General features: G+C 43.5%; 1 protein-coding gene across 1 annotated transcript in view; it reads right to left on the bottom strand.

Annotated features, from left to right (window-relative positions):
* eif4g3a (eukaryotic translation initiation factor 4 gamma, 3a) overlaps nucleotides 1–20,892 on the bottom strand; it is a 51,052-nt gene that overhangs the window by 7,581 nt on the left and 22,579 nt on the right. The window contains exons 7-26 of the mRNA XM_040158807.1: nucleotides 20,746–20,857; nucleotides 20,392–20,552; nucleotides 19,202–19,336; nucleotides 17,760–17,867; nucleotides 17,483–17,531; nucleotides 15,920–16,699; nucleotides 14,865–14,953; nucleotides 12,932–13,220; nucleotides 12,581–12,705; nucleotides 10,810–10,929; nucleotides 9,751–9,906; nucleotides 9,118–9,315; nucleotides 8,136–8,282; nucleotides 7,750–7,986; nucleotides 6,562–6,666; nucleotides 3,965–4,103; nucleotides 3,516–3,628; nucleotides 1,446–1,536; nucleotides 402–519; nucleotides 8–231 (exon numbers count right to left, since the gene is read on the bottom strand). Coding sequence (XP_040014741.1) covers nucleotides 8–231; nucleotides 402–519; nucleotides 1,446–1,536; nucleotides 3,516–3,628; nucleotides 3,965–4,103; nucleotides 6,562–6,666; nucleotides 7,750–7,986; nucleotides 8,136–8,282; nucleotides 9,118–9,315; nucleotides 9,751–9,906; nucleotides 10,810–10,929; nucleotides 12,581–12,705; nucleotides 12,932–13,220; nucleotides 14,865–14,953; nucleotides 15,920–16,699; nucleotides 17,483–17,531; nucleotides 17,760–17,867; nucleotides 19,202–19,336; nucleotides 20,392–20,552; nucleotides 20,746–20,857 — 3,496 coding nt within the window. The remainder of the gene's footprint in view (nucleotides 1–7; nucleotides 232–401; nucleotides 520–1,445; nucleotides 1,537–3,515; nucleotides 3,629–3,964; nucleotides 4,104–6,561; nucleotides 6,667–7,749; nucleotides 7,987–8,135; nucleotides 8,283–9,117; nucleotides 9,316–9,750; nucleotides 9,907–10,809; nucleotides 10,930–12,580; nucleotides 12,706–12,931; nucleotides 13,221–14,864; nucleotides 14,954–15,919; nucleotides 16,700–17,482; nucleotides 17,532–17,759; nucleotides 17,868–19,201; nucleotides 19,337–20,391; nucleotides 20,553–20,745; nucleotides 20,858–20,892) is intronic.

The raw sequence follows: 20,892 nt of genomic DNA, 5'->3' as shown, positions 1-20,892 counted from the left end.
GGCTCACCAGGCTCTCTGACTCTGCTGCGCTCCGGCTCCGTTTTGTCCTCGGTGACGCTCGGTCTCCGGGGCTCGGCTCCCTCTCGCTCCCGGTCTCTCCGCGGCTCCTCTGGGGTTTGACTGTCCAGCAGCTCCTTCGCACTGCTTCCCCTGGTGAACGTCCCGGGCCGCGATGATGGCGGGGCAGAGATCAGTGGCTTCTCACTGCGCTCTCGGCCTGTGCTGCTACGACTGCCGGGGAGGGGGGGGAAAAAAAGCAAATGAGAATCAGGATTTGAGACATCTTGCCAACATAAGGTCAGACAAATTAGCTATCAGAGCCACAAAGACACCCTCACCAGAGGGCAGCGAAAAGAAACTAACAGGAGCCCGGAATAAAAAAGGTGACGTTGTCCCTTTACCTTCCCAGAGTTCTCCTGGAGTCAAAGTCTGGGTTCTGTGGAGGTGTGCTGGAGGGTTGAGGTGAGGGCGTGGACTGCAGCGCGGAGTAACGGTTGAGGCCAGCTGTCCGTGATAGTTCTGTAACGAGGAGAAACATTTGTAGGAGACACGAGTGACAAAAAAGGACCAGAAAAATCCAGGGTAGTGATTTGTGGATTATTAGAGTCAAGGTCCAATCATTTAGAAGAGTGCTGCTTCAACTGACTCATTATATATATGGTATGATATGATATATGATATATATTTATGTAAAAGATTTATATGTCAAGAGCAGAAGCAAATACAAAATTTAATGCTGATCAAAAGAAAAAATTTCCATTGTGCTTCAGGCCAAAAGTGAGGTGTCAGTAAGCTTCAACACCTGTCTGACAGTTTTTCTGTAACTTTACAAACACAACAATGCGACGTTGACACCCTCTTTCATGCAGCGAGTGTTTTGTCTTGCTCCTTCCCTTGAGCGAGGCTGTCGGGAAAAACCATAAACATCCTCAGAGGTAATCGGACGACAGGTCGCACTTCGTTTAAAGCATACAGACAAGCGGGTGACATTTAAGCCAGTTGCAGCCACAGTGTCATCAGGCAGATGATGTCGTGTTAAGCAGGGTTAAGTTCTTTGATCTCTCGCCATCTAGTGTAACTGAGACTGCCACGGTAATTTTAGAAATGTTGAACTGTTACAACTTAAATCGACATGTAATGTTGACAAGTCAGCAGCTGACATCGAGAGAGAGAGAGAGAGAGAGAGAGAGAGAGACAGGCAGAAAGCTGAGGGATGTCAGGGAAAGAAACAAAAAACAAAAAACAAAACCACTAAGTTTGGAAGATCAGTTCTCCACCACTGAGTCAGTCTTGGTGTTTTTGTTTGATGAACGGGCCTTTGAGACACAAGATGAAAAATACTTGGCTGCGTGATGACCCATGCTTCCCCTGTCCCCTCCGTTCTGTGCCGTATCTCCAGGTCTTTTCTTCCTGTAATGTCGTTTCAACTGGCTGCGCCATCTTACCTGAGTCGCTGGCCTTGGCTCCTCCACTGCTGCCCTTCACCCACGTGACTTGAGCCCGTGGGCCCAACTGGATCTTCTCATCCATTTGAGGCTGGAGAAAGAGAATCGTTTAAGAACCAAATTCGGTGTTCCCGCTTTAAAAAAAATACACAAGGAAAACGAAAAACTCAAAACTATAGGTACAGAATTGTCTCCCTTGAGCCTCAATATGCCCAGCAGAGGGAAAAATAAGCTTCTTTTTTCACCATTGCCGGAATTCTGCCAATGCTAAAAAAAAAGGACAAGTACCACCGGAATGACTGTATACATACCATACTGTTTTTTACGTGAGGTGACCAAAGGGCTTAATTAAGGACTGTTCTCCTCTGTTCAACTGACACTGAAACATGACAGAGTGCATCCAGCAGGTGGAGCGCCACAAAAACATAAACTTGCTTTTTTTGTTTTAAAAAAAAACACACACACTGCAGTACCTCATAGATCCAGCGGGGGGGACTTTGTACTACTGAACATGTATAACAATAATGTACATCAGATGAGAACAGGGACAGTTTGTGTAAACAGCCCGGTTATGATGATCCACAGGATTCATCTTGGTGCTGTGTAAACAGTTATCTGCCACGTACGGAAACTTTCTGCCTATAAGAACCACAAGTAAGGGAACTTGTGACTACCATGGAAAAACAAACGGAAGATCGACGGGGAGACAAACTTGTCACAACACGAAGAACAACCTCAACAATTTATCTAAATTAAGATACTGGCAGTGATCAGCCGAGACTGACTGTTCAAAAGACAGCCTGCAGATTCAACACAGACCATCGGACACAGAAAATACAAAATGCTTTCAGACTGTCGGAGACCAGCTTCTGATCAGTGGCCATTCCTGATATCACAACAACACTACATTCAGCCTCTGTTGGTTTGATGGATTTTCTTTAAACTAAACCCTTGTACATCATTGAACTGGCTGGCTCTTAGCTGAAGGGAGAGACTGTGGGTGTGAGGCAGCAGCATGCCGCGCCATTCCCGGAGCCATTTTGGTTTCTGGACGTCCACTGGTGCTCCTGAGGAGACTGGTCTCTCAATAGCCAGATAACACCGTGATACTTTTGTCGAATTCAACTAAATTCAGCTCCTCTCACCTACTGGCCTGTGTCACATCATCGACACATACAGTAGCAGCCAATGAGGAGGTTTGCATTCACACAAAGGCCCGTTATGAGTCTTTTCCTGGTAATAATCATGTTCAATACACAGTATGATATCAAACATAAGAAGCTTGGTTATTTAAAGGCCTGTATGAATCTTGCGTCACATAACATGTGTCTCTGCTTGTCTTTATGGGAGCATCTCCTCGAGAAGTCCTGACCACGCCTTATGATCCAATATTAACTTAAATTCTTTTTACATTTTACATCTCGCAGAGCATGTGGTTCTATCTTTAGTCTCAAATCTATTTTTATTTTATTGTATATAATTGGGACTGATAAAGTATTCCCCATCCATCCCTCCCTTTCTTTTTTCAGGGCGTAGATCCTTAAAACTATTATCATTATATCTTCTGTTTGGCTGACTGATCTCTATGTGACTTCAGCAGAGGATGCACCAGTGCACACAAATGCAGAGTGTCCCGGTTAAGGGTCTTATCCCAGTTTTTAAAATCATATGATATGTTTGCATGGAACTTAAGCCGGCACTTAGTTATTTGTGTCATTGTAGTCATGATTCGTATGCAGTGATGTGAGCAAATGAGCTGCGTGGGACGCAAAGTAAGTGGCAGCCAGCAGTCTGAAATGATATGACAGAGTGTCCCCTGCCTGCAGTGTGTCTGTATACTCCTACCGGTAGGAGGTATGAGACTGGGTGTCAGTCAGTGACTTTTAAAAGCAGATTGGGCATCTCAATTACAAAAAAAATAAAATAAATAAATAAATAATTAAAAAAATAAAATAAAATAAAATAAAAAATAAGATCTTCCAAGTGTTTGGCGCCCTTTCAGCTGGTGGCGTCCTCACTAACCAGTCTAGCTCACCTATGCCTCTAAATGGCCCTGGCAGCATGTCTCACCTTGGAGATCTTTGGGATCTTGTTGGGGTCGATGGTCCTGCTGTTCTTTGTCATGGGCACAGTGTTCCAGGTCTCATCTCTCTGTACGCGCTGATCTCTCTGATCTCTCGGATCTATGAAGACAGACAGACAGACACACACACGCAGGGAAAATGCAGGTTTAAAATGAGTTCAGTGGAAATACAAAGGAGTCAAACGACTGTGAAAGTGGCGGACAGAGCCATATTTTTGGCTGTTTCTGTAGCATGCTGCTATACATGATGAAATATTACAGGCCGTCTAACAGATGCGAGGGAGTAGGGGGCTTCCTGTCTGCTGTTGGGCACAATAGCGTCTTTGCAGGCTATAGGGACAGGAAGTCTGCCTGTATGCTTGCAGGCTTCCTGAGTCACTTTAGCTCTGCCTATGTGATTCTAAGCCTTAAAGAGGATTTAGACTGCAGGCCTGACCTGGCCGTCTCTTGCTGTCCTTGGACAGCAGCTGCTGGTGCACTTTTCTCTGCTCTTCCTGCTCTTCAATCTTAGCTTCCTTGTGGATCTGCTCGATGGTCTTCGGGCCCTGGTCCGCTCTTCTGGAAACCCAGTTGTGCTGAAAGAAAAATGACCACCACAATGACTTCGGACCCCAATCAAACCAGTAGTGTCAGATTCTGTAGTTTCAAACGGATTTCCTTGTTCTTTATCTAAGCCAATTCAAATGACAGCCCAGAGTGTTTCGGAGTATGTGCTGGCTTTATCATACAGTACCAGACACATCAGAGCATACACAGAAGTTGTTGTCAATCACAGAGGAATATCCTAATGCCCGGGGACACACTGATGAATTAACCAGTGATCATAACTGACAGAGAGATCTGTTAACAAGGTTATCACTTTCAACTTGCGTAACAACCCATCATTTGTCATTAACATTTGTGTCGATGCTGAACACAGAGCTTTTGTTTTTTAAACAAAGTAGATCCTTGCACTGCCTAAGTAGCCTTGCTCATTTTAATTTCAAATTTGACAGGAGGGATGGAATCTGTGTTTTCCTGCATCATGTAGGAGACAGACACATCGATTCGAAAAGCTTGTGTTAGGTGAAAGCTGCAAGGAAATCACAGTTTAATCAATGCAGATGCCTCTCTGTTGGAAAAGCACAGCAGGACACTTGTAATGTTAAGTCATTTGCTCCCCGTTTGTTTGTATTTCTCTTAGTCCTTATATATTTTTTTTCTGCTAGTGATGTGACGCCAGAAAATGTTAACCTGCCCACAACTACTTATTAGTTCGTTTGTTTAACTGGGACAATACAGACAAATATTGTTACATAAGGAGAAACAATGCTTCGGATGTAATGAATATACGAGGGCGTCTTAGCTGAAGCTAGTTTGCAGCCTCTGGTCAAAATCTATGAGTGAAGACATTGTATTTGAACATACATGCAGAGATGAAGTATGAGGTAGGCCCTTTTACTGTGTCTGACCTGACACTGGCCAATGAATGAAATTAATTCAAATTATTCTTTTTGTACAAATGTGTAAAATGTCTACAATGTGCAAAATATAGTTATTACAAGATGAACTAAAAAATAGTAACTAACACAATAACTGTGCATCATAAATGACAGCTGGCTACACGAGCTGTGTTGAGTGAAAGTAACATGAATAGTTACACTAAATGTGCAATGTGTTTGACTGTGACACATCTACGTAATATAGTTATTCTGATTCTCCATGTTGTAATCTAATCTTGTTATTTCCGTCCACTCTGAACACACTACACCTACTGCGGATCCCTCTTCTGTTGCTCCCCGCTAAAAGGGTTTCTATGGGAGTCTTTCCTTATCCAAACTGAGGGTCTAAGGATAGAGGGTGTCGTATGATGTACAGACTGTGAAGCCCTTTGAGGCAAATTTTGGCAAATTTCTTAGCTATAGAAATAAAATTGACCTGACTCATGACGCAGGATGGCGTCACATCTACGAGAGGGGGGGGGGGGCTGTAAAATGACTATACACTTATCTGTGGTTGCCACGTTCGCTGATGAGATACTGTGCTAAGAGGTAAAGCCATGGGAAAGGACTGACTGGTGTGTGGATTCTACATTTACTGGCAGCGAGAGCTAGCTCGCCTGCTCAGGCTGATGCCAAGAAGCACGGACAGCTGTCTGTATTTATTATACATGCATAATGATGACAACGCTGCAAGTGGTCAGTAGTGTTTTTGTCTATGTGCATTTGTGCAGAAAAGGGTGAATCAAGGCTGGGTGATTTTGGCCACATGAGCCAGCCCCGATCTGACCTTACGTCTACATTAGTATAGTTTAATTCATCTTTGTCTGGTAATTGCTGTTTTAAAGCCACTGGCAAAACAGCACTTAGTAATGGTAAAGCAGTACTGCATCCATAATAAGCAAATCACATTTTACTCTGTGGCATCTTACCACAATACACCATACTGTTTCAAAATATAGTCCAATGATATATGGTAGAATTAATGCTGGCTTTAAAATGTTTTAAGGGACATTGAATTGTTGAGATACTCCTGTCTGAGTATTTTGATAGTGTTTTTTTCCCCCCGTCCTGTTTGTTTTTTAATCCGCATGCTGACGGGTTGTAGAGTATTACTGATGTGCTCTGAATGCACGTGCTTACAAACATGGCTTGAAGACTCTGAACGGCCTCGATAAAAACCATCATGTGTTATCGGCAGTGAGAGGTGATCAGCACCCCAGTCACCAAGTGTGTACAGATCTACAGTGTCTGTGCCTCAGGTTTGCCTCTGTTCTGCTATGTATTTTCCTACAGCTACAGACCACAGCTACAGACCACAGCCCCCCCCAAAAAAATCAGTCTTTTTTGGGGGAAAAAAACAAAACAACTATAGCGGTGGTAGATATCCATTTAGCAGGATATGACCAGAATATCCAGGAGTGTTCCAGGAGGTCAGAGAGATGACATACACCTCTGGGAAAATACGTCGTTGTCCTGAGTTACTTTGAAGCATTTGAGTCTGGACTCTCTACAGCTGTGCAGATAAAAAGAAATATCACAAACACATACTCACCAATCTAAGGTCTATAACATCCTGTAACATAAACCGTATCCGGGATGAGGTCTTCCTCTCTTTGACGATTTTTTCCATCTGATTGAAATACTGATCCATTCGAGGCTGGTGTGCGTGAGAGAAAGAGAAAGAGAAAGGGAAAGGGAAAGAGAAAGAGAGAGAGAGACAGTTAACTGGAGAGATGAAGGTTTTATGCTCTATGTCTCTACTCAAATCGACCAGCAGCACAAAGATTGTAATATAACGGATCCAATTGGCTGCAATGGCCCTACAATAAAATGTCTATGTTCAGGATATTACCACATTAAAACAGGATGAAACTCATCCGAAGGACAAGGAGGATGATTTATGACCACATTCTGTAGGATTTTATGTATGGACGCTACACTTACATGCTGGTAAACAGTTAAAACATCTTTCAGTAGCAAACACAAAAGGAAATGAAGCAGAATTAACTTTTTGTGCTGAGTTCATAGCAGGTTCCCTGGCCAGAGGGTTTTCTTTTTGCAGGGTGAGTGGTAGATGATGAGGATCAAACAACCGATCGCAATACAGCAGAGAGAGAAAGCAGAAAGGCCCTCAGAGTTATGTTTCTCCAAGCATCTGAGGATCGAATCCCACCAGAACTCTCTCTTTTACGTCTCCGAAAACTTTGTTGCTTGGTGGCATGTTGGACATACTGACATGCGCTGCCCTGCGGTTGTACTGATGTCAAAGTGCTGCTGACAAAGTGTCCACCTCATAGCTTAATCCCTGCAAGCAATGCAATTACTCTTAATATTTTATTTAGAATGGGAGAAAATCTGCTGAACAACCAACTGCATTTTATTCCGGTGAATACTGTATATTTAAAGCTTTCATTCACCAACAATCACTGACAAATCAAGGATTCTTCACGAGCTTATACACGTTGTTTTGAAGACTTTAGTCTCTTGTGAACTGAACAGTGATCTGATTTCAACGTTCTTTTATATCAGTTGTGTAGCTCTTTCCACAATGAAGCTACTTTGTCACAAATTTAAGGAACAGTTTGAAATTTGGGGATTTATGCTTATTTGCGTTTTTTCTCAGAGAGTTAGATTAGAAGACTGATACCAATCTCTAGTCTGTATAGTTAATAAGAAGCTACAGCTTGCAGCCGGCTATCTTAGCTTAGCATAAAGATTTAAATTAACTACTCTATCTCACCTTGGCTTTCTCAAAATCTAGGTCCTTGCCGATGGTGGTGAGCAGTCTGCACAGGCACTCCAAGGACTCCTCGTCGTGGTTCTTCAGCAGCTTGACCACACAGTCATGCATGATGGCCTCCGTTAACATCTTGAGCTTGAAGAGTTCGCCGATGAACTTGATGTTGCCGATGGAACGCCGCCGGGCCTTGTCCTTGGCTTCCTCCAGCTCTTCCTGAAGACGCTCCCGCTCCGTCGCCTGACGGGACCAAGCAAACATTCAACAAATACTTCCCCTGAAAGTTCTTCACAAAGCCTCTTTTTCAGAGTCGAGACAGACCTAGGAGTTTTACTTTCTTCCGTACTAAAAATGTTCCGGCAAAGCATGAAATCAGGCGTCACACGTACCGATGCAGCAGAGTCCAGCTCCTTCTGCTTCCTCTCGAACACCACATCGTCCACCTTGTCTTTCTCAAACTCCTTCTGACAGCGGTTTAGCAGCAGCTTGCGAAAGTTCACTGTGGTGTTGGGTTTGTCTGTCATGGGCACTTTGAGCTGTACGTGAACAGTGGACATAGTGGATATAACAGGGAAACAGAAGCATAAGGATGAGGTAAGGGATGAACTAAACATTTAAAAATGTTTGATATATTTACAGTGAATCAGGTGTCAGGAGTTTCCTGAAGGTTATAATGTACTTTTTATAAATTTAAACATTTGCATTTCCATGCGTGCATTATTTTCATCTTAATGCCTAATATACATAAGGATACGTTTATCAACTGATTGCAGACAGAAAAATAAAATGATTCTCTCAAATTCTTGTTAACGGATTCTCTATAATTGAGGATGTGCATTTTCAATAAATTGTGACCTGTCTGACAGGAATATTTCTGACTGATTTTCATGTTTTAATTCCAACAAGTTTCCTTATGAACAGCAGTCTGCTGAAGTTGGTAGACATCTTACCGTTTCTTCTCGCAAGTCATCAAAAAATGAAAACTATATCATCGTGAGGTATTGAATTGCGTTGCATTTCCCAGCATTATATTGCATCAAGGCAGAGCTGTATCTAAACCGATCGATCGGTTTGCTGCGTAAACATTTAGCAAGTTGTTGACTGTATATTGAGATGCACATTGCATGCATACACATAGAGTATACTGCAGTTTGTGGGAGTCTTTTTTTTTTTTTTTTTTTTTAAACTTATTATTGTGCTAAAATTCCCTTGTCATCTTTTTGCATCCGGTAAATATATTCATACACTTCTCCTACAAAGAGCTTCTGGATAACTCCAACGCTTTAAAGCATTAACCTTACAAACACAAGCCTCTCTTATCCCAAAGTCTACACACTTCATCCATTCTGACCGGCACGGCGGCCCGCTTACCGTGGCGAGGCAGCGGCACATGTTTCCGTAGGCCACCGAGAAGCTGGGCTCGTCGATGGCCTTCTCAAAGACCAGGTCGATGACTCCTTTGAGCCTCTCCTCCGTGTCGATGGTCAGGTCTGTCACCTGCTTCATCAGCTGGTTGAACTTCTGAGGCGTCAGCTTGTTCAGGATGCTGCGGACCTTCCTGAAGAGCTCCTGAGGGGAATCGGTCATTAGAGGTAGCTAATCACAACGATCACTCACTCACTCAACTCAGACACGATTTTGAACATGACAAGAGAAACTAACTCTGTACTGTTGTAAAGCTACTATTGTTGGTACTTTTTGATAAAGACACTATTTCCCATGACAAGTTGAAAGAGGAAATTATGTAAAGTCATTTCATTCTGTGGTAGGTTGAATCATTTATTGACAAATAACTATGCACTAATTTTGCTTTTCCAATATTTACAGAATTAAACCAAACAACTAGTTAGACTTTCTAAAATTTAAAAATCTTCAAATCAAGTGCATTTTATGGATCACCAATGTAAAAATGAGTCTGATGCATGTAGCCAATTTTAGTATTCAGCCACGCCTTTGTGGATTTCTTGTGTGTCTTGACGCATGTCTGTGCATATTCAGCCCTACCTGTGTTTTCTGTGCCTCTGAATCCTCCACGAAGCCCTCCCTCTTCATTCCGGGCTTCCAGGCGTTCTCTGATTTTTTCAGCTGAACATCATCGTTCACCGACACATTCATGATGATCTTCCTGGGTGGAGGCCGCCGTGCCCCGATGTTCATAAGCTGTACATGCAATGATAGAGGAAAAAAATAAATAAATAAATAAAAAAGTACTGTACGTCAATATTCTTGATTCCTACAAATTGCCTCAAATACACAAATGGACACGTTTGAAATGACACGTTGTCGATTACAGTTGGAGTTTTTGTGTGTTTAATGAAAGGCAACATAAATATAGTTTAGCTGACAATTCCTTGCAACTTTAAGTGCCACGTGCAGCTGACAATACGCCAGAAGACGTTACTCGTTACCTCGTGAAAGCAAAGTCGCATCACTGACCTAACATCCTACCCAGAAAAATTGATTCGCTCTAATATGTTGCTACACTCGAGTCGGTTAAAGGAGCGGTTCGACATTTTGGGAAATTCTCTTGTAAGCTGGTGTTGAAAGTGAGATGAGAACATCGATACTGCTATATGAAGCTACAATCAGAAGCCGGTTAGCTTAGTTTAGCAGAAAGACTGAAAACAGGACTAAGCAGTCGGCCTTGTCTATCCAAAGTTGCTAAAGGTCTGCCTTCCAGCACCTGCTCCCATTCTTTGTGCCCAGCTTATGCTTAACGAAGAGATCTGAGCGGTATCGATCTTCTCAGTTAAGGTACCTCAGAAATGCTCCCGGCAGGCACTGGGGTTTTTCTGTGTTGAATTAACCATCAGCTGAAACCAAGTTCCTCAAATGGTATCAGATCCTTGACCTCCAACATCATTTTATAAGTCATCAGGGAAAAGTCTGACAGCTGTGTTTGTACCAATTCAGTTTTTCCCCTACTTAAAAGCGTCATGTTATCTATTTTGCCAGAGCGTAGAGGGAAACAGAAGGTAGAAAGTGGAAGAATGTGTGCGTGTGTAATTTTATGAATGATTGCAGCAGGTTAGGAGAGTGTGTGTCTGTGCATGTGCGACTCACTGCAGCGCCTCGTCCTCCGGTCATCTGTCTGCCAAAATCTGCAAACGCAGGTGTGAAATCGGGTCCTCTGGAAATCACCCTGGAATCCACCACTCGAGATGGCAGCTTGTTTTGGTTCATCTGTACAACACATAATTTACACAATACATCATCACCCACACACCCACACACACACACACACACACACACACACACACACACACACACACACACACACACACACACACACTATGAGCTGAACAGCAGGGGGAGCAGTGATCCCCTAATAATCCTGGCAATGGGGCAAAAGGAGTCTGGTGTGTTTGTGTATGTGAGAGCATTTGTAACCCTGTGGTCCCTTAAAGTTGACCCCTTGGAAATGACACTCATACCACATTACCAGCTTTTGGTTTATGTGTTTTTGCTGCGCTGTTAATGAATTATGCTTGTTCGGTTCGGCGGGCCGTTCAGCGAGAGAAGTCAGATGTGGAAGGGAAGGAACGCAAAAAGGAGCACAGGAGAGAGCGAGATACTTGTGGGGGAGGAGAAAAGAACAAATCCAGCTCTTTGTCTTTCAAACGTCCTTGACTTCCTCTCAACTACTTTCCAGTTAGATTTCACTCTCTCCCACAGAGAATATGAGACTATGGAACGGTACCAATCAACTGTTTGCCGGTCTGGTTGTTCTTTTTGGAGAGGCGGGGGAGGGGCATGTACTCTTACCACTGCCAAGTGTGACATAATAGCAATGTGGTTTTAATCAAAACAGCATTTCAGCGGGCCATATGCTCCACCCATACATATGTGGGGATCAGAAGAATGACCCAAACTCTCTGTGGCGTATCTTTGATCTAGGGCACACAATCTAATAAAGTAAAGCAATGTCTACAACACAGCCTGCCACTAAAAACGCCAATAACGAAGAACAATGTCTCATAAAGAAGTTTATTCAAAATCAAAAGGTGCAACTAATCATTATTTTCATTACTGATTAACTGATTAACCTAATAGCTCAGTCGCTTAGCGTTACAACCGCAGAACGTTGAAGCCCATTAGAGTTTTCCAGAGCCTGAGGTAAGGTTTTCAAATTTACTCATTTTGTCCAACTAACAGACCCAATGACACTGAATTTTCAGTGAAATAAAACAGCGAATCCTCACATTTGAGAGGCTGGAATCACAGAATGTTTGGCGTTCTGGCTTGATGTCTAATCTACTAGTCGTTGGGGCTCCATTAAAATCAAAACTTAAATATTAAGTATGCATTTCTATTTACAGCGGCTAACGCCGACGTTGTGGCCAAAATGGACAACAGTAGAGCAGATACGATTAGTTGATCAACAGGAACTTAAGTTTGATAATCAATTTAAGTCGTTTTCTATGCAAAAATGCCAAAAGCTCACTAGTTCTAGTGACTCAAATATGAGTATTGGGTTTTGAATTGAACACTTTTAAGACGTCCGGCTCTGGGAAAATGACAAGCGTTTTTCAGTCAAACATTTTACAAACCAAGACAATCAACTGTGTGAGAAAATTATCATCAGATTCATTGATAATGGAAATGAACGTTAGTTGCAGGCCTAGACAACAGACCCACAAAATTCACTGGCCACTTTCCATTCATAAAGCCAAATTTAGAAAAGGACCTCCAGAGGCAGTTCCTTATCTGCTAAGGAAACAGATCGAACAAGACATTTCCACCCATCCATTTATCTACACTTGGCTGTTAGACAAAAGGATTGTACTGTAACGGTTTCTGAATCTGGGAGATTGCAGGGCTATCTGGAACTTACCTTGTCCAGCACCACATCACTGATGGGTGGGAGGCCCTCGGGCTTCTGTATGCAGGCAGGCATGAACTGAAAGCCCAACAGGAAGTCCCTGTCATACTGACGCTTCCCACTGGGCTCGGCCAGGTCTGGACCACCAAGCGGGGTTAAGGAGGGAAGGAAAGAGAAACAGAATCGACACAGCAGCTTTACGCACTGGCATCTCCAAAAGGCAGACACAGGTATGCTCAAAATTTGGATTTCAATACACAGGAATCATTGTGATTCTACTGATAAAACTTCTGATTTTTTTACATTCAAGTTTTGCCTATGGTCACTTCAAAACTACTGTCTTAAGAACAAGAGCAGTCTCACCTTCCATGTCCTGTGGAGCCCCTGTGGAGTTTTCCTTGTCTCCCGGGGTGGCTCCGCTGTCGCTGCTCTCCGTCTCTGAGGTGTGGCCTGCCCCGTTCCTCATGGGCTCCATCTCAGCCTCACCATTCTCCTCTGGGGCGGCGGGCGCTCTGTCAGCCTCTGGGCTGCTGGCGGGAGCTGGGGCAGGGGTGGAAGTGAAGACTGATGGTAGGGGCACGGGGCTGCTGCTCAGTGGAGCTGACTGCAGGGCCTGGTCTCCAGCAGGTTGATCCACTGGCCTCGGCTCGTCCTGTGAGGAGGAGACATTCAGTTTTCAGATCCCCAATGTTTGGCGGTAAGCATTATGCCCTTCTCTATTATAATTTAGCAAAATAATGAATTCCTACCAGCTCAGTGGCTGCTGTCATGTAGCTCTCCCTGATTGTCTTGTGGGGGATTTAAAGTACAAAAGAGTCATCTAGGTAATTAATTAACAGTCCATCACATTTAAATACTCTTAATGTATGTAATGATGTACAAGCATCACAGTTTATCTACAGTAAATTACACTGTCTATGATTATCAGTTATGAGGATGTAAGGGGGTCATCTGCAGAGAGGGTGAAATGGATGGACACAAAGAGACTAAAATAAAAGGAAACTGAGGGATGAATGAATAAAAATTAGCGAAGGACTCAGGGATGAAATGCAGAGAGGTGAGAATGGGTCAGAGGTAGAGCTGAGGATTTTTTAATTTTTCTCTTCCAGAAACATGCCAATGTGAGAGCACTTGCAGTCCAAAGTTAAGCTAGTTTGACTGTATAAATCAAATTTTGGATCAATAAAATTATTTTAATCCAAAATTAAAAGCTGAATTGAAGAGAATGTACTTGTGTTCTAAGCTATTAAAATGTGGCTGGCTATTTTTTGCAATATTTTTAAACCTTTTTGTGTGAATGTGTGTTTCTGCATAAAATTGTCTAATTTGAGCGTGACGCTTAGCAATTATTTTCATTATTGCACATAATCTGACAATTACTTTCTCAATTAATCTTTGGGTCTGGTTTCTCATCGGTCTATTTAACTGTCAGAAAGTAGTGAAAAATGCCCACCACAATTTCCTAAAGCTCCAAGTGATGCCTTCAAATTACTTGTTTTATTTGACCAACAGTCCACAACCAGAAGATGTTTTATTTTCTATCATATTTGACAAAATAAAAATGCTCACAGCTTCACAAATGATAGCATTTGAGAAGCTGAAACCAGTAAATGTTTGGCTTGTTTGCTTAAAAAAAGAACTCAAATTATTAATCAATGGTCAAAACACTTGCTGATTAATTAATCGTTGCAGCTCTAGTAATGATATATAACCTCATAGTGCTTGTTCAGTGTGAGCTAAAGGAACAGCATTATTTGGTGGTGTGAAAATTGTCCCACAGCTACAAGCCCAGAACAAAACAATAAAGGAAGGGAAACGAGAATGGGATAGAGCTGATTTCACATAAAGTGGGCTGGGTGAGCAATGAAGATGATGGATAACTTCTTGCTGTCGTTCTCGGACAATAACAACACCCCAAAGTCATTTATGTCTGCTTCCCCAACCACACACATGGAAACATTTTCCACTTGAACCAGTGCCCACATTGTGCCTTTCCCGTTCTCGCTCAACCTCTCTGTCTCGCTCCTTTAATACTCGGTAGTCATTTTCAAAAAGGCTTGTGCCAAAATGAGAGACCGACCATTTTAAAAAGGGTGACAAAATCTCATGACATAAAATGACTGAAAAGTAGGTTAATTTCACAGGGTAATTTCCTGTCTGTGTGTCAACAGACTTCTGCTAAGAGACACGCATACAATTTTGGAGGTGAAATGATCTCTACTTTAAAGCTTCAACGTAGTGTTTTCTGTCCTGCTCTTCATCCGGCATTGTGAGGAGAACAGGTGTCTTTTCTCACCTCATCCTCCTTTTGAGGTGCTTCTCCGGCAGAGATCGCTTCATTTGGTTTCCTCCAGGTCTTTGGTATAGCAGAAGCCGTCTGATTTACTGCAGGACAACACAAACGCGGCAACGTGCAATCAGCCTCAGTCAGTCAGTGAACACCACAACCGCAATAGATTTAAAAGTGAAATTTGTGTTCAAAAAGCACTCACGGCCAGAAAAATCAGTCTGTATGAGCAAACAGCCCTGGCAAATAATTTTTGCGGATATGCCTGTCACTATGATGAAAGCCAGAAAATTACATAAAATGCTTTAAAGTTACAGAGGTCTACATTGCCTTAATGTGTTGATCCTGCTATAATTTACAGCAATCATGGACATGATGCAATAATAAGGGCTGGAATAAATGACATTTGTCATGACTTTCATGAAACAAACTGGTGACAGGTGTATGACAGTGCTCTCTCTCATTCTGTAGAGAGATCAATTAGCAGGGCTCTAATAACTTTCAGTTCTACCGGTCTGGCAGGTATTTCTCTGCAGCATACAGGACTACCTTCTGTGACATGTATGCGAACCTTGAGTACATCCAGCCCCTCAAAACTTCGTGGCGTATTTTACAAAACAAATAAATGTTCAAAAAGATACTCCCACTTGTTAACCGCCATTTGGTTCTGAACATCGACTGTTTGTGTTTCTGGCAAATAAAAATATGAAAATGATCTTAAAAATTTAAAACGTTTCTCATAATTCCCAGGATTTTCTGGATGCATGGAGTACATTCTATCACACTATCAGAATGGTGTTTGCAGAGAGGTAATCTGCAGTGCGTGTGGTATGGGCGTTCATAAACACCCTAGTGCATCGGAGGGCCACTTAATTTTACTAGTTAGGCATAATACCATAAAAAGTAGCTGGCTCATAAAACAACCTTTCATTTTAGGCTTCCCTGTCACCAGGAAAACTCACTCCAAAGCGTAACTACTCCTCTGTTTAAGGTTAAAACTTTTTAGTTACTGAAACAAATTGCCTATGAATTTTACAGCTGCTGAAAAGCAGCATAAAGGGTACCTGTAGTGGGACTCTTCCTGATGAGTGCTTGATGCTGGGACTCTGTTTTGCTCTCAGTAATGCCACCATGCGCCTCTGTCCCTACCCTGGGGACAAGGTCTTTAGTGTCTGAGGATTTGCTCGGCTCGTCGGCCTCTGTTGTGGCCTGCACTAGAGGCGGAAGGCCAGGGGGGAGCATAACTGGCAAAGCTGGGGCGGGGCTTGAGGTCAGGGTGACTGGCACCACAGCCACAGGTGCCATGGGGGCAAGCGCAGCAGCAATGGGGACATCTGGCCTCACGTCAGAAGGCAAACTTTCAGAGGAGGCGGCCTCTCTGTAAGCAGGAGCAGAGGCCTGGGGCTCGAGTGCAGCAGGGGGCATAAGAGAAGGCTCATGAGTCGCAGTGTCTAGCTCAGTCCCAGACTCTGCAAGGCCGTTCAAAGCTTTGGGGGCCGGTGCAGGCGAGGCAGCCAGAGTTCTTGGAGCGTCTGAAATAGGCTTGTCTGTGTTGGGAGCCTGAGGTGGCGCCAAAGAGGGTTTCTGCTCCCCGACTGTGGACGAGTGAGAAGAGGCTGAAGCAGTGGATTCCCTGGCTGAGGGACGTTCACTGGTGTTGGCCGCTGTAAGTGGGACAGTGACAGGGGTTGTCAGCAAGGCGGGGAAGGGGGACTCTTGTTCAATAGCAGAAGTGGGCTCAGTTACAGGTGTGTTGGCCTCCGTTCTCTCCACGGGTGCTTCAGGCTGCACAAGTCCAGGCGAGGAAGACTTCTGGACAACTGGCTCCAGTTTCGGAGTATCATCTGGAGGGAGGAAGAGTACAGATTAACACGTCTTCAGAATTTAATCAGCAAAAGGTAATATTTATATCATACACTATATCTAACAGTTCTTTAAATAGATAACATGTAAAGCATGTAAACATGGCTCTGGGGTTTTCTGCAGCATATAAACTAATAAATCTTTTGTTGTAAGAGAAAAAATTGCAATTAAGGTCAACTAACAGTTGATGATTGTTAAAGCCCCAGGGTCAACAAACCAGACAGAAATACATTTCCAACATTTGCATGGCGGTTAGGAGTTTAAAACTGCAGCCGTAAGCCTACAAATAAACTTGTACACAAAGAACTTATTCCAAAACTTAATTTGAGAAGTGCTTATGAAATGTTCCAAATAAGTACCGGACGAGCAGGGAGCCCTGCTAACACTGAATGCTGATTTGTAAATGAAATGAAAGTGACAGAATTCGGTGTGCAGTGTTTTCCTGGAAAAATAAAAGTGATACAAATAATGTGTTTGATCATTGTTTGAGAAAAAGATGATTTGGTGGAGGGTTACTGGGGATGCTGCTCCATGGGGGGGAGCAGCATCTAAAGATGACATCGCCTTGCTTGGGAGGCAATGACACAGCAGTAAAACAAGCAAACATTTAGTTTCATTTTCTTGATGGTCTAATGTTACATTTTTACAATTTCAATATCAAACTATTGTTAAAACTGCCTTGGTTAGATTGTTAAGAGTGGCATCCCTTCCTGTTAGGAGCTGTGGTGGTAGTTTAAAAAAATAGAAAGGTTGTTGGGGCAGACCTGGCCCTGGTTTGGTGTCTGAAGTCCCTGTTGTCAATGGCTGCTGTTGGGGCTGCTGCTGGGGCTGCTGGGGCTGCGGCTGGGGCTGGGGCTGCTGGGGTTGCTGGGGCTGCTGCTGGGGCTGTGGCTGGGGCTGGGGCTGCTGCTGGGGCTGTGGCTGGGGCTGGGGCTGCGGCTGCTGGGGCTGCTGGGGCTGTGGCTGGGGCTGGGGCTGGGGCTGCTGCGGCTGCTGCGGCTGGGGCTGGGGCTGGGGCTGTGGCTGTGGCTGTTGTTGGGGCTGCTGTTGGGGCTCCAACGTGTAGCCTCCAGGGTGGGCCTGCTGTGGCTGAGGAGGATGAGGCTGCGACTGCTGCTCTGGTGTCTGGCTGCTGCTCAGCTGCTGCTGCTGCGATTTGAGGTAGAAAATGTGAGGATAATGAGGGTGCGGCCATAAAAACTAGCAACACAGAAAACCAGAGAGAAAGGCACAGAGATGAAGGCAAGCGCGCATACAAACAAATAAACAAACAAGGCCAAATGCAGGATTAAGCATAAATGAGGAGTCCAATGGGGTATGGTTAGATTAAGAGGACGGCAATGGAGGACAAAACAAGAGGAACAAGACGGAATGAAGATCAATGCGGGAAGAATGACAGGAGGAGGGGAACGGCTCAGAAAAATGCAAAATAAAGGAAGGATAAAAGGGGGTAGATATATAAAGAAATGAAATCAAAGGGGCACAAGAAGACAGGAAAAGAGAGGAAAGACACTGTTAATCCACAGAAGGACACAGAGAGGAAGAAGTCACAATGTCCCTCATCAGAATCCAGGAAAGTCGTCTAATTTGGGCTTGCTCCGTTTCATTTATTAAATGTGCCATTAGTGCTGTGGTTTTCAGTTTCAATACCATGACCCAGAGCCCTGCTTGTTTCCAATCTATCCATCTGATTTGGTAGCAGTACCAGTGATACTGGTCCAAAAGACTGGGACTTAGAACCACTGCCTTTCCAGTTTTACTCCTAGGCCATGCACTTGCCCCAAACACAAAGTTAAATAATTTGTTTTAAAGAACAGAATTGATAGTTAAGGGGACCTGAGTGGATTCTGTAGAAGGAGTAGGAGTATACACACAGAGCATATGCAATCTAATGTCAAAGATAGTGAGTGAATAGAAACAGTGATTGGAAGGAAGCAGGTGTAAGATTAAAACAGCTGTTAACAAGAAAACAGTGAATTTATTATACTACTAATCAAGTGTTGAGTGTTTTTTAACAAATCATGCCCACGAACATGCATGTCTAAACATATGCGGTGTGTACTGATGGTGATAAAAATGACTCTTTGTTTTTATCTGTATTGTAAGATTTTGTGACCTTAATGTTCCCAGGAGCTTAGGCCCAGGAAACCAAGACTTCTTGTGTATCTGAAGAAAATAAAATCTCAACCACATTTATAAAACTACTGACAACAGGACTCAACGCCATCACGAATTTCTTATTAGAGAGCGAGATGGCCGAATGAAATACCGAAGACACAGAGGCTATGTCCTGTCTGCCACATACATGGTGGAGAGCAGAAAGGATTAGAGCAGAGTGCTCACACTGCTACCGAGCAACATGAGACGTCTCCCCTCTCCCCAGCTGAAGCCCCGGTCTAATCAGCTGCTCCTCATGCTACATCCCCTCAACCGCAACTACTGTAGGTGACCGATGGGTGAGTGTGATTGGGAGAGAGCCATACCTGTGGTGGGGTGGGGGTAGAGGAGGGGGGACCGACAGGAGGCGTTGAATTCCTGCTCCCTGAGCCCCCTGCCATGATCTCCTCTGTGATATCCCTGCCACCCTGATTGGGGTCACGGATACGGATCTGGGAGGACAATGACACAGAAAACAGACCTCACTAAAGCACCCAAGTCTTTGGACGACCCTGACTCAGCCACATGTTTGTGAGCATCAGCTGATCCGCAGCATTACACACTGTGACTGATGCGCACAATAACAAGAACCAGGTCTAAATTAGGAATAAAACATCTCTTGTGATAGAAGAGAGTGTCCTGAAGTGTGCATCGTACTCCGAATAGAAAGAAACATTCGGTGTGTAACAACAAGCAAAATGAAAGCACCGCCACTGGCTGCCAAGTGTCGGTGCAAAGGTTGACAAAATTTACACACAGCTTCTTCAGCCCGTAATTCAAACTCCGGTAATGTCATGTTACTGGTTTTCAGCTGTGCATTTTGGCTTAATTTTTAAAGAGTTATACTAGTATAGCGTCAGTGTACTTCTGGTTTTGAGAATATTTTTTTACTTATATCTTCTCCCACCTTATTTTCTCATTATATTCACTATAGACAACATGCCAAATTCAATTTAATTTGGAGAAAACTGACCAGTATGTGAAGTCACAGTGAAATGTCAAATTCATGAAATGCCTGGTCATATTTATATTGGTGCTAGTAAATCTATCTTTGCAAGTTTCTAAAATATCTATCTATCTATGTCTTTAAGGCTTTGTGAAAGGAAGGTGGTTGGAATGTGAATGTGCAGGTAGATTATAGACATTCATGCAGGTGAATTTAAAAGTTAAATTAAATTGTTATCTTTCAAATAAAATGTGTAAAAATACTTCCAAATTTTATGCAAAACATTAAACATATCTTAAACAAGGGAAAACTGATTTTGTTACTCAGGGACACCTGGGCACACTCCATTGGCTAATGAAGATCACATGACATGATCAAAAGCTCCAGAACAGCTGCTAAATGGACCTTGAGATGAGATTGTTTTATCAACTGCTGTTTCCACGATCAAAACTGAACTTTGATGTTCAACTTTCAGCCAATCTGGATGAGAGGTCCTTAAAGTAAAAATGGAAATCACTTCTGTGATAACCGATGAAAATCTGACGACTGAGGAACTACTAAGATACTCACTGTTTTCTTCTCACGCTTGGCTGGTGGAGGTTGCTGTGGTGTAGGCACTATGATGGGGGGTGAGGGGGGGTACACAGTCTGTCCTGGGTAGTAGGGCGGGCCAGCTGTGGGAACGGGAGCAGGGACAGAGGGTGAGACAGGTGGGTGGTACCTGAGGGGATCTGAATGAATTCGCGAGAGAAGAAAAACAAAAGAGAAGAAGAGACATTTTAGTAAAACACACGTAGGCTCCCTGGAGACATACAAGGCTTACAGGTAGTGTGTATTTGTGCTACTTGTTTGGTAAAAATTCAGATTTTAAATGAGATGTGGGCATATTGCTGGATGCGTATCTTTGTTGGATTAATGACTCACGATATGGGGAAGGGTACTCCCCCGGCCCTGGACCAGGATAGAAGGTGCCAGACCCTGGGGGCTGTACAGAATACTGCTGAGGAGGTCCCACGTAGGGCGTGCTGTGGCGATACTGCAAGTAAGGAGGATAGGGAGGGACATATTAAT

This window comes from Xiphias gladius, chromosome 21 (assembly GCF_016859285.1).
Source record: "Xiphias gladius isolate SHS-SW01 ecotype Sanya breed wild chromosome 21, ASM1685928v1, whole genome shotgun sequence".
Classification (NCBI taxonomy): domain Eukaryota; kingdom Metazoa; phylum Chordata; class Actinopteri; order Istiophoriformes; family Xiphiidae; genus Xiphias; species Xiphias gladius.
This window is presented reverse-complemented; position numbering and strand designations above follow the sequence as displayed.